General features: G+C 45.2%; 1 protein-coding gene and 1 long non-coding RNA gene across 2 annotated transcripts; both read right to left on the reverse strand.

Annotated features, from left to right (window-relative positions):
* Nucleotides 1-6155: 6155 nt before the first annotated feature.
* On the reverse strand, nt 6156-7061 carry LOC146599338 (uncharacterized). The gene is made up of 2 exons (XR_014895041.1): nt 7007-7061; nt 6156-6592 (listed from the first exon to the last, which is right to left on the reverse strand). It is a non-coding gene; the product is annotated as an uncharacterized LOC146599338 (long non-coding RNA).
* Nucleotides 7062-8983: 1922 nt separating this feature from the next.
* On the reverse strand, nt 8984-10599 carry ARC (activity regulated cytoskeleton associated protein). The gene has a single exon (XM_085298713.1). It carries the CDS (start codon nt 10597-10599, stop codon nt 9385-9387), a length of 1215 nt encoding a protein of 404 aa, XP_085154839.1. The 3' UTR covers nt 8984-9384.
* Between the last annotated feature and the right edge of the window lie 934 nt (nt 10600-11533).

The following is an 11533-nucleotide window of genomic DNA, read 5'->3' on the forward strand; positions in this document are numbered from 1 at the left end:
CAGGCATTCATGTTTCTGAGGTGATATTTGATCAGCGGACTGGCTGAGGCAAGAATTTATAAAAGGTGATCTCTGGTGACATAAGGACTGTTCGAGATGAAAAGGACCTCACAAGTTAACTAGAATTTCCTCACCTTGTCGTGTAGACAAAGGCGCCCCAAAAGACTTTCATAGTAGTTCACAAACAGCAATGAATGTTGCATGAAAAATGAGAGGCACTGCTATTCGAATAGTATTGCAGGCTTCCCAAAATATGCCCAGATAGTTGAGAGACAAATGTATATCTTCTATAGAACATAACTTTTCAGTGGTCACTTTAGGATACAGTGTCTATTTCCCTAAAATGCCATTTCTCTTCATTGACTATTGTGGGAGCTTTGAGATCTGTTAGAGATGTTCATTTTATAAATATCTTAAGTTAGAAGAGATCAACCTCATTCTTGGGCCCTCTTGGTGCATATGGCCTTGCCACTCCATCAAACTAAAAACCCTTTACAGCTGTGATGTTCTAGCAAACTTCATTATTCCTGCTGACCCATTGATGGGTTTCTTTCAGAGATACAGATAACATCGTGGAAAGCTTGGAAACTAATGCATGGAGTATGAGGCTTGTCTGAACTGTGTGTTTTGGGAAGGGGTGCTGACTGATGAGCTAGTTCTTCTCCTGCATTCTAGATGCCAAAGAGAAGTCCAGCAGGGAGCTGAGAGGACAATTGAGCTGTGGGAACCAAGGGTGACCACTGTGAGTTATAGCAAGTCCAGAAGACCACTAGGTATACAAATGGGAGTTGAGGGACTCCAACATACCTCCTTCTGCCCTGGAGACTTGCTGGTATCTAAAGTCCTCCCAGAATCCTCTTGCACCAGAGAAGTGATAAAGGAACCCCTGTGCTATCTAGAAAGTCTACTTTGGCGTTACCTTCTGCCTGGATATGTTTCTAGGACCATGTACACTGCATAGTATGAGAAAGTCTCCATAGTGCATGGGAGTTTCTAAAGGACATTTTTGGAAAAGGCATGGATAACTGGGAAAACAAGATGGGGAAAATATTTCTGGCAGTGGATTCCCATGAGGGAACCAACTTCCCAGGACATTGTCTTGAACAAATGAACAAATGAAGTGATTAGAAAGGGATCCTGAATTTCTGGGCAGGCTATAACTGAACATCAGCATAGGTGGCCTAGGAGACTGCACTGATATTGCTGCCCAGGGTGAGGTCAGCCTTAAGGTCACAAACTTAAATTTGGCTTGTGCTGGTGACTAAATTGGCAGCAATCCTATGTCATGTGTCAGAGGCACTATACTCTTGCTGCAAAAAAGGATTTTGCTTTGGCTTTTTCTGTGAGAATGACTCTGCTTCGGGTAAGAAAAGGATTTACACTGTTTCTATGATGCTCAGAAAATCCTGCCTCATTGAAGTATGCAGCATACTCGCACAAAAAGTATATTTATTGCAGTTATGGAAATAATGGATGGTTTCTTATTTAGTTTTTTTTCTTTAATATATCAGTAGTCAAATTAGGAGAGGTAGAAATGTATCAAGATCAAGTTAGAAAAGAAACTACTAATACCTTGAGAGAATAAATCAAAGATGAAACACCAAATTTCATTTTACACTAACTCAACAGGTGCTTCTGAGCCCAAAACATTTTATTCTAATCCATTTTTGAGTTTTATAACCCTTTTAATTTTTCTCTTTTCCTTTATTTCTCCTGTTTTTTTTTTCAAGTTGGAGTCAGTTTTTAAGTGACATTGTTTTAAAACAAAAAGTCAAAAAGGTTCTTTTTGAAAATGTCAAGATGCTATTCCTTTAGAAAAAGAAACACATAATGCTGTCAAGCCATTCTGTACGATGCAGGACTAAATGAAGCCTGATTTTCTGAGGAGTTACAGTTTATGCTTGAGTCCTTTTGTGCCTAATATCGACTGAGCACATTCAGCCCGTCCCTACGGGGGAGCAATGGAAGGACTGCCCTCTATTCAGCAACTCCGTATCTGAAAACACGTAGGCATTTAGTGACTTTGAGAGTCTCTGTTATTCTGTGATGCAAGTTAACAGGCTGAAAGTTATTAAATATGCAGGGGGGAAAGATTGAAAGGCACGTTGGCACAGCATGATCAACTGAACTTTCAGAAATATAGCCTAAAAAATAAAGAAAATGGTTGCCCCTTAGATAATTATCACTCACRTTTTTTCACCCAGGACTGCTTGTTAAATTCAGCCTAATTTTGCACAAAGCAATACTCCTTTCAGTTTTTAATCATTAGATATTGGTTGTAAAAACAGTGTCACCTGCCTGGAGTGCCTTACTTCYAGTATCTGTGGGAATAGGTCTAAGAAAATGTCCAACTGCGTGATCAGRGTGAGTACCCAGAGCCCACCAGAGCATCATATTGACATGGTAAGTGGAGCCATTACAGCCGATTGTGTCAATAATGAAAGTTTCACAACCTCCCTAATTACACATTTCTTTGCTGGAAAAAGTGGCTCCAGGGGAGCAGTTAGGCTGTGCACAAACACCCACCTGCCTGAACAGTCAATAAATATGATTTACATGACTGACCAATGCCATCACGTTGATTAAAAAGGAGAGAGAGGGAAAAAAGGGAGAACAAATATTTCATATGAGTGCAATATTCTGAGAAAGTCGGTATTAGCATTTTCTTCAAGCTGTCCTGAATAAACACATTTAGGAACTCATCAATATGGTTACAATAAAGAGGGGAAAAAAATCCACAAAGATGAAAGCATTATCAAGCAAGAATGAGTTAACACTGTAAGTGCCTGATCCTGTATTTTTCTCCATCAGCAGAAGGATATTTCTGAATATTTCTGTGCTTTGGATCATGCCCCAGCAAACACAGGGATGGTTCCCACTTTGATTTTGGAGAGGGTTTTGACTGGTTTGAGTCAGTTAATCCATCCCTTAGCTGTATATGTCCCAAGTGACTCCCTACTGATGGAGTCARGAGCAGTAAGAAAGCATTTCTTCATTAAATGAAGACGTAGACCCAGCGACTCTCACAGCCTGAGCTGTCAGGAGGAAAGTAAATAAAAAATACTGGATTCAAATCCAGAAGGCTCTGGAACAAAATTGGAAATCTTCCAAGTTTAGCCTGCACTGTCAGGTATTTCCTTCCCCTTTAGTATGTTATCTCCACTCACTCCATCTTTCTCCAACAAAACCTGACCATCAGTCTTCCTCACCTCCCACTGTGACTTTTGTGTTGCTCTTCCTCCACTGAAGCAACCACTGGTCATGTATTGCTGAAGCTGTAGGAGTGAGTAGTGAGGGAACGGATCATGCTGACAACAGATTTTTCTCTTTTACAATGTTTTCTTTTTTTTTTTTTAATTTTAATTCCCACTGCGTACAGTGGAGTTCTGCCCCCCTCTGCTGGAAGAGCTCAGCACCTCTAGCTGAGCTGCTCTGGATTTTCACTCTGCAAGGTGTGGGGTTGGTCCTTGCTGAAGAGTGAGAGCTTCAGCCATGTCCATGGACCACACAAAGTCTAACCCTGTGCTCTTCTTGCCTCGTTTCTCCTACATTCTCCCGGCATGAGGTGGCTCTGGYTGCACACCATTTGGGGGCTAATCCCTCAATGCTTGTTCATCATTGACACTATTGGGTGCACAAAGACAGAGATTCAGCCATGAACCCAAATTGTGTCTTCAAATTTCCTTTTCCACTCCTGAAAAGGGTTTGTGGTTGAACAAGCTGTAAATGGAGCTGAAGACACAAATGTTAGGAACTGTCCTTTAGGCATATTTGTCCATCAAATCATGGGCTGCTTGAGCCAAACAGGGATATCTGAAGGGAACTTTGGCAATGCATGTTTGGTGTCTGCTATTAAAATTGTGAGTCTATCTGGATCTCCAGTAAATTAGCAGTTGCGTCTGTTAGCCCTAACACCCTCCTTGCTGGGGAAAGACCAAGGATAGAGTAGAAAATGGAGCTTAATCCCCCCTAAGTGCAAATTATTCTCTGAACTGCAAGGAAACAGAGACAGAACAGAGTTATGTATCCCCATGGAGTGAAAGTCTTTGGAGCCACATCTCTGAGCCCAGTCTATTGAAAAAGCATTCATTTCAATTTCAGAATTTCAGACACTGAGCTGTATCCTCTGCCTTGGTCTCTTCTTACAGCCCCGATGACCCAGAGATATTGTATAATCAACAAACCCAAAGGGTGGAATATACATCCCTGCAGTAGGTGAATTTACCAGGTGGCAAAGCATTAGCATAACAGCTCCCAGCTCCTCCTGCTGCTGAGCACTGGCTATTCTAAGTCCTAAAGTCCCTTTGGATGTCAGGTAGAGTTGATTCAGGCTAGTGATTTCTCTACCTTGCATTGACTTGATGCAGCTCATCTGTGCAAATTATTTCTGAAGTGTGGGTGGGAATATGATTGCCCTCTGAATGGAACTTCTCTTAGTTGTTCTTTCATGAGGAGCACAACCTTAATCCAAGGACAAGAGCCCTGTACTGTCCACAGACCCACAGGAGACCCTTTCACCTTGCTTCATGAGCCACATCTCACTCACAGTCTAGGAGACTAAGCAACCAGCTTAACTCATTCATACTCTCAGCATCTGAACCCGACCTCTCAACAAGCCCAGTACATTTCGTATTGATGCCACTCATTCACTTTTGCAGAGAAGACCATTTCTTCTGTCTCAGATGTGGCAGTAGGATTTTGTGACTCAAACAAGCCCAAATGGCTAGGAACATGAAATATTTGGAGAGAGACATAATTTTCCCATGAACTAAGGAAGAAAGATGAGAAAGCAAGACACAAAGCAATTTAAGCAGATATTTCAAGGTTTTATTGTATAAATCTACAAAAGGCTTTGCTACAATAGCAAATATAATGTAGCACTATTCTATTGACAGGTTCTAGTGGCTTGATGTGATCTTGTAACTCCAACATGACACATGAGGAATAAACTGTCTGATACAGTCAGATCTAGGGCAAGTGATGTTGGCTTACAAAGACCTTTGGCTTCAGCCTCTGTAACCTGTAGTAATTCAATGCATTTGCCTTTTGTACAAGGTTATTTGAATTGATAATATCTCTAGTAAAAATAAAAACTCTAAAGTAGTTTTGTCAGAGTCAAATGTAAAATTGCCTAAGGAAAAAAAAAAATCCAGTGGTTGAAATCACAGACACAACACATATATTTTTCATTCACATTTCTCTGCCACAGGAGAGCAAACTACCAGTCCTTCCTGGAGAGTCAGGTAATATAAACTAGGGTGCTACAAATAAGGCTCCAGTTTGTTAGGAGCAATAATTGAAATAAAACCAGTACAGAAGATCCAATTCTGCACACTCCAAAAAGTCAGCTGAAAATGTACAAACCTCAGGACCAAATGATCAAGAAGCTCAGGCAGGCTAATTAGTTGAAAAACCAGGAAGTCTGTAGAAAAMGTAAATGCCTATTTAGGCAGTCAGGGCCCTTGAAAGGGCCCTGTAGAAATTAAGTACTTCAAAATCAAACACTTTTGATCTTGGGATGATGCCTATGAAGTCTGCCTTCACATTATTTTCTGGTCCTGGGCATTTTTGCTGAGCATTATTGGAATGCACATTGGATCCCATTGGCTTAGTTCTAATGTAACAAAATACTACAGAGTTTGGTTAGGTGGATTTGATTGCTCAACACGCGTACACCCGCACTGACACRCGCGCATGCATACCCGGGGCAGTTGGCTCTGGAAGAAAGAGGTACCAACTGGACCCTTCAACAGAGATGTGAACCAAAACTGTCTTGCAAAAAAGGCTTGGTTCAATTCACTTGCACTGTTGGCATGCACCTTTGCACTCCCTGGGTCTGGATGGAAACAGTCATGCCAAGGCCAGCACAAGAACACCAGCCCTTGCAGTAACTCTGGGCCATGCGGACCCAGGAAGCACCTGCTGTCTCACRAGAGTGTCCATTCTGGCAAGACAGCTTGGCCCAGTTGTGCGAGCTCAAGCAGTTCGGACAAGCATCTGGCCTCTGAGATGCTTCTCTGAACCCCCAGAGCTGTTTGAGGTTTGAAAACTGATACCCGCATGAAATGAAGCTACCCTCAACTCAGGAAAAATGAGTTACAGCATTAATGGCATGGAGGGTTCATAGCCTATGTAGGGTCAGCCATCTGGCAAACTGAATCAGGAAAGGTTTTTAATTGACAATATAATGAAAATTTCTTTAGATAAGTCCCACTGGCCCCAAATCACATAGGTTTGGTATCATCTTGGCAGACAGTACAGCTCCAGCATCCTTGCTGTCCTCAAAGCCYAGACTTGGTTCTTTTGTACTGCTTCTTGGTTTCTCTTTTCACTCTCAGCTCTTTTCTTCTGTGCTTGGACTACCTGGACCAGCTCAGCCCCTTGGCAGCCTTTTCTTCATCCTATTAGAGGTGGTTCCCCCTTTCAKTCTGGCTCTCAGCACCTTGAACATGGGATTGCACTGCCTGGGTGGCTCTTTGGTGCACTCCTTGAACACAAAGCTTTCTACTCTGTCTTCCTGTAGCACTTAGTTCTCAGGAAAACAAGGCTCCTGGACACAGAGAAGGAAGGTCAGCAACAGCAGCAGGAATGTCTGTAAAAGAAAAAAAAATGCAGCAGCTCAGTTTAGATATTCAAAGTGGAGAACACAGGGATTTTCCCAAGAGCTGAGATTATTATCTGCCCGTTAGATGGTTGGGGCCGGGAGTTCCTGGTAGGAGTTGCTATCTAAGGATTCYACAATGGTCCAGTAGAAAGCAAAGCACAAAGCACCTCCACCCCAGAGTATTAACCACTGAGACTGGTGCTTGATTTCCTACAGCAGGCAGCTGAATTTCCACCTGTTTGGTGGTGCCAGCTGCTTGCCACTGGTGAGGCTGAGGGCTCAAGACCAGCATGGACASTTGTATCTGGGCTACTCAGCATCTYTGGTGCGAGCACAGGGGAGGACTTGTTATCCCTGCGGAGGCTAATGAAGGCCCACAGGCATGAGCTGAGAGGTAATTACCTGTGCCAATCTTTCCTTCAGASAGTGGATCCAGCACCTGGTGGCTGAGGATCCTGACATCAGGTCCATGTTGTTCTGAAGCCTTTTTCTCTTTGGTTTTCCTTCCGAGTCCTGAGCACCATGAAGTGATTTCTTCTCAGAGGAGGATCTGAGTGAGTCACTGTAACCARAAAGGATAATGCTTGTGATGCAAGGCCAGCTCATCAGCAGCAGTGACTCCCACTCCTCCTCCACTACCTATCCCAGGTCATTARAGAGAACTGATCCCTTCCATCTACAGATAAAGTTGCTGCCAAACTAGCTCACTCTGAGCAAGAGCCCTTGCTGTTCCCAGCACTGACTCACTTTTAGGGAAGGTCACAGAGCAGATAACGCTTCTCCTTTGGTCTCTGCATGGACCTCTGATGTGTTATCACAGTTGGGGACTCAAACTCAGAGCTTTAGGGCCAGGTCTTTGGTCTGGGCTAATGGAAAAGATTCTCATTCCTTCCTCATATTAATSAGAAAGAATAATAGGCACCAGAGATTCAGCTGCCCCGAGATAACCGCACACTAAAATAYAGTGTCTTCTTTGGAAATTTTCCCTATTCACCATCCTTTACTTCTCTTCGATTGATTCTTCCTTCCCCTTTCTCCTAAACRCTAGTCTGTCACTCTCAATGCTTCCTGTCCAGTTTCAGACCAATTTTTATCTCAGTGTAAAGATTTTCCTGGATGGGCAAGGGATAATTTTGGTCGTAGGAATACGGGGAGGAGAATACCAGAGAGCTGTCTTACCTTCAGCCTCTTGGAAGGAAGGGATGCCAAAGGCCTTCTGTGCCACCGGTGCCACACATCACTGCTGTGGTAGTGCCAGGAGCATTAGGGGAACACTCCAGTTGCTGCATCCTTCCTGTTCTCTGGTGGAGGCATTTCCTTTTCGGTCTGGTGGTGAATGCAGATGTTCCTCAAGATGCATCCAGCCTCAAACTTTGAAGAGCCAGACTTCCAACTTCTCTCACAGTCGCTTTGCCTCAAAGTCTTATCATCAGCTACTAGTCAGCACAAGGTGACTGCTGAGCATTATCATCTCAATGTGGAAAATGTCACAGAGCCCAACTCCATCTCAAGTCATGGCAARGGGCTTTTGCAGTAAGTTTTTTGTGAACAAGCACTCTGTCCTCAGATGCTCCAGAACTGGGATGCCAGGCTTTCCAAGATCATTTTGAGTCTGTTTATGCCAGCAGGAACTCTTCTTTGTGTTGCACAGGTTGAGGCTGTGGTGGGACATACAGCTCTTCTCTCAACTTCCCTTTGTTTTTGCATGGCAAAGGTTCCTGCAGTCTCCACACATCATCATGGACACAATCTACTGCTCTGGGKATATTTTACTCTGGATTTAGGATGTGTTTGTTTGTTTTTTTATTCAAAGCATAAGGATTTATTTCCCTTTCCTCCTCCCACCCTCCCAGAATAACTCTAATGTTTCTTCTCTCTACCTTAACACTCTCCCTTCTCCCAAAGGAAATAGCCTCCTTCTTCAATGAATTAGCTTAGAACTTAATTTGAAAYTATTTCCTACTGAATGAACAGTATCACATGTCAGAAAAAGAGCAGAGAAGGGCTGAAATTTGCCTTAGCACTGCAGTGGCCTTGATTGGAGTTTGCAGAAACTAAGACAAGGAGTAAATCAGTAAAAGCCTCTTGGAAGTAAAAACATTAAAGCAGGTAGTTGCCTTGAAACATGTAAAACACTTTAAAAAATTCATATTCTTAAAGTTTTAATATTTCTTAAAGTTTGTGAAGTCCTAGGATTTTTTTTTTTTTTTTTTTTGAAAAGTTTCTTTCATCCTTTGGCACAAGAATGGGAGATTGCCAAGCAAATAGAAGCCCCACAGTGTCAGAAATGGACAAGGGTCAAAAGAAAGATGTTTCCCGTCAGGGCAGGGACATCTCTTCAAGACATCCCTCTATCCCTCTTCAGAAGAGGGAGTAGAGAAGGAGAAGGAGATATCCAGATGTGTCGGAACCCTCAGCCAATAGCTGCACTTGTATGAAGTCCTTGAAAGCCGCCAGCGCCAAGCGGCTGCCTCTGAAGTTGGGAATTGTCTCTGGTTTCTTTTCAGGGGTCTCATAAAATTGTCCGTCCCCCACAGTGGTGCAAGCAGTATCCTCAGCACCACCATACTGCATGGCTCAGGTGGGTGGGCAACCACATCCTAAGGTGCCTCTTCCCCTTTGCCTCCCTCCCCCCGCAAGCAAAGTTAATTCCTTTGCTGTGGGCTGTTGGACTGAGCACACCTCATGTCTCCCCACAGCCAGAATTCGAGGAGAAGCTTCCTAAATACGCCCCTTTCTCCCTTTCATATAACACAGACTGCAGCCTCAGTTGGACTAGCTCATATCACAGTTGCTGGTGGGCTAGGGGGCTCGGGTTGTGTCCCGTTGCTGGGCACGGGACTGGCTGTGGTGGAGGGTGGCAAGCTCTCCACAGAGTCCCCAGACTGAATCTCAGGGGTCCTCTGCGGGCTGGGCTCATCGGAGTGGTCCATGTTGCCTTGAACTTCCTTCCCTCTTTGGATCAGCTGTTCTAAAGTCTTGGGCAAGGGGTAACTCAGGAAGCGCTTCAATTTGGGCTGGAGAGTGCCTACCACATACTGGATAATCTCCTCCTCATCTGCATCAACATAGAGGGTCTGGTACAGGTCTCTCTTGCGCCAGAGGAACTGGTCGAGGGGCTCCCCCTCTTTCTGGGGTAAATCCAGCTCCCTTTTGATGGCATCCCTAGTCAGAGTCCCCTCACTGTACTGCAGGAACTCCTTCTTGAACTCAACCCAGTTCTTCACAGAGTCCTGCTTGTATTCCCACCACTTTTTAGCTGGGCCATTCATATGGTTTTGGATCTGAGAGAGCCAATACTCCTCTGTTCCACCCACCTGCTTCAAGTATTCCTCCAAGTGGCTCAAAAACTCCCTGGGATCCTCAAAGATCTGTGTCTCCACTGGGGAGGCTGGAGCATCCTCTGATACAGAGACCCACTGGTAGGAATCATGGCCCTGGGGGATGCTGGGTACCTCYCCAGGAGGAGGGGTCAGTGCATACATCTGGCTCATGTCAAGAGCATAGTCATAAATCTCCCCCTCACTTGGCCTTATCTCTGGGCCACCTACCCCCACGGACACAGTCTGCTTGCCATGGTCCCCAGGGCAATATTTGCCTCCCATGGACTCCAGACGGTCCGCCCATTTCTCCAGACGGAAAAATACTTCCTTCCAAACATTCATCTCTCTCTTGACCCACCTCTCCAGGTGGGCAATGGTCTCCTGACACCTGGCCAGACAGGCCTTGATGGACTTTTTCCATCTTTGGTTGTCAGTTGGGACATGGTCTTCTAGGTTATTTTCTAACTTCCCCACTGATTTCTGCAAGCCTTTCAGCTCGCGCTCCACCTGCTTGGAGACCTCAGACAGGAGGTGCCGGTGGGTCCTCCTGACATGCTCCAACATCTCTGCCCTGCATTTCCCTATCTGCAGGATCACATTGGGCTTGTTGGCAACTCCACGGTGCCCCTGGAAGGAGTGGATGCCAGCATTGGTGACATTATCCAGCTGCATGGCTCCTACTGWACAAGTGTCAAACACGGAAAGAACTGGATTGTAAGCCCTGCCGCTCAAGCCTTCTCTCAAAAACCCCACCACAACACTTCTCAAAAGACACACAGAGACTTCTAAACCCCCCTCAAAGGACTTTTCAACACAAACACAACCAAAWCAGATATCACCGCAGAGCAAGATGTTTGGTCCCCGTGGATCCCAGAGAGAACTGTAGGCAGATTTCTCCCAGTGTGCAGCTGGAAACGTCCGTCTCACGTGCTCAGGGTGTCCCAGAAACAGCCCGAATCCTCCAGGAATGAGAAGAAGCGCTGACTAAGAYGTCCAGTCCCGAAAGCGTGCCCACTAGCTGCTCGTCCGGAGCTGAGAATCTCGAACTGCTGAGAGCCTCTGCTCCAGGGAAATACAAATGCACACAGAAGCTGAAAGCTGCTGCTAAAATCCCGACGATTTCTTCTCTAGGAAACTTGGAGAGTCGCAAGTGCTTTCACTAGAGATGCAAAGAGCTGCTTTCATTCCCTGTCTGAACTGCCACTAGTCCAGGCACTTCCATCTACTTATACCCCACACAGCTCAACACGTGGGTGGTGCCCTGCCTCCTCTCGCACTCTCAGCTCAGCGTTCATTGGAGGAAAAGCAAGGCTGGTGTCTGTGGCAACCCAGATCTTGGCAGCCTCCCCTCGCTTCCCACCCCCTCGCGCACGCCCCCAGACTCGACGCGAGAAGCACTTGAAAGGTGCTGGAGACAGTTGGATAGATGGATGAGTAATCGCACCTTCCGCCTTTCAGATTGCAGGAAAAACACTTATTCATTCCACAACTATTTACTCAGCAAGGTCATCATTAGCATGCTTTCCCCTGGCAGGGCTCACAGAGGGGGGAGATGAGGATGAATTCGGTGTGTCACACCGAGACGGCCGCCCACGGGCCCCCGCAC

Source organism: Rhea americana, unplaced genomic scaffold, assembly GCF_003343005.1.
Source record: "Rhea americana isolate MKP2758 unplaced genomic scaffold, rheAme1 scaffold_140, whole genome shotgun sequence".
In the NCBI taxonomy this organism is placed as follows: Eukaryota; Metazoa; Chordata; class Aves; order Rheiformes; family Rheidae; genus Rhea; species Rhea americana.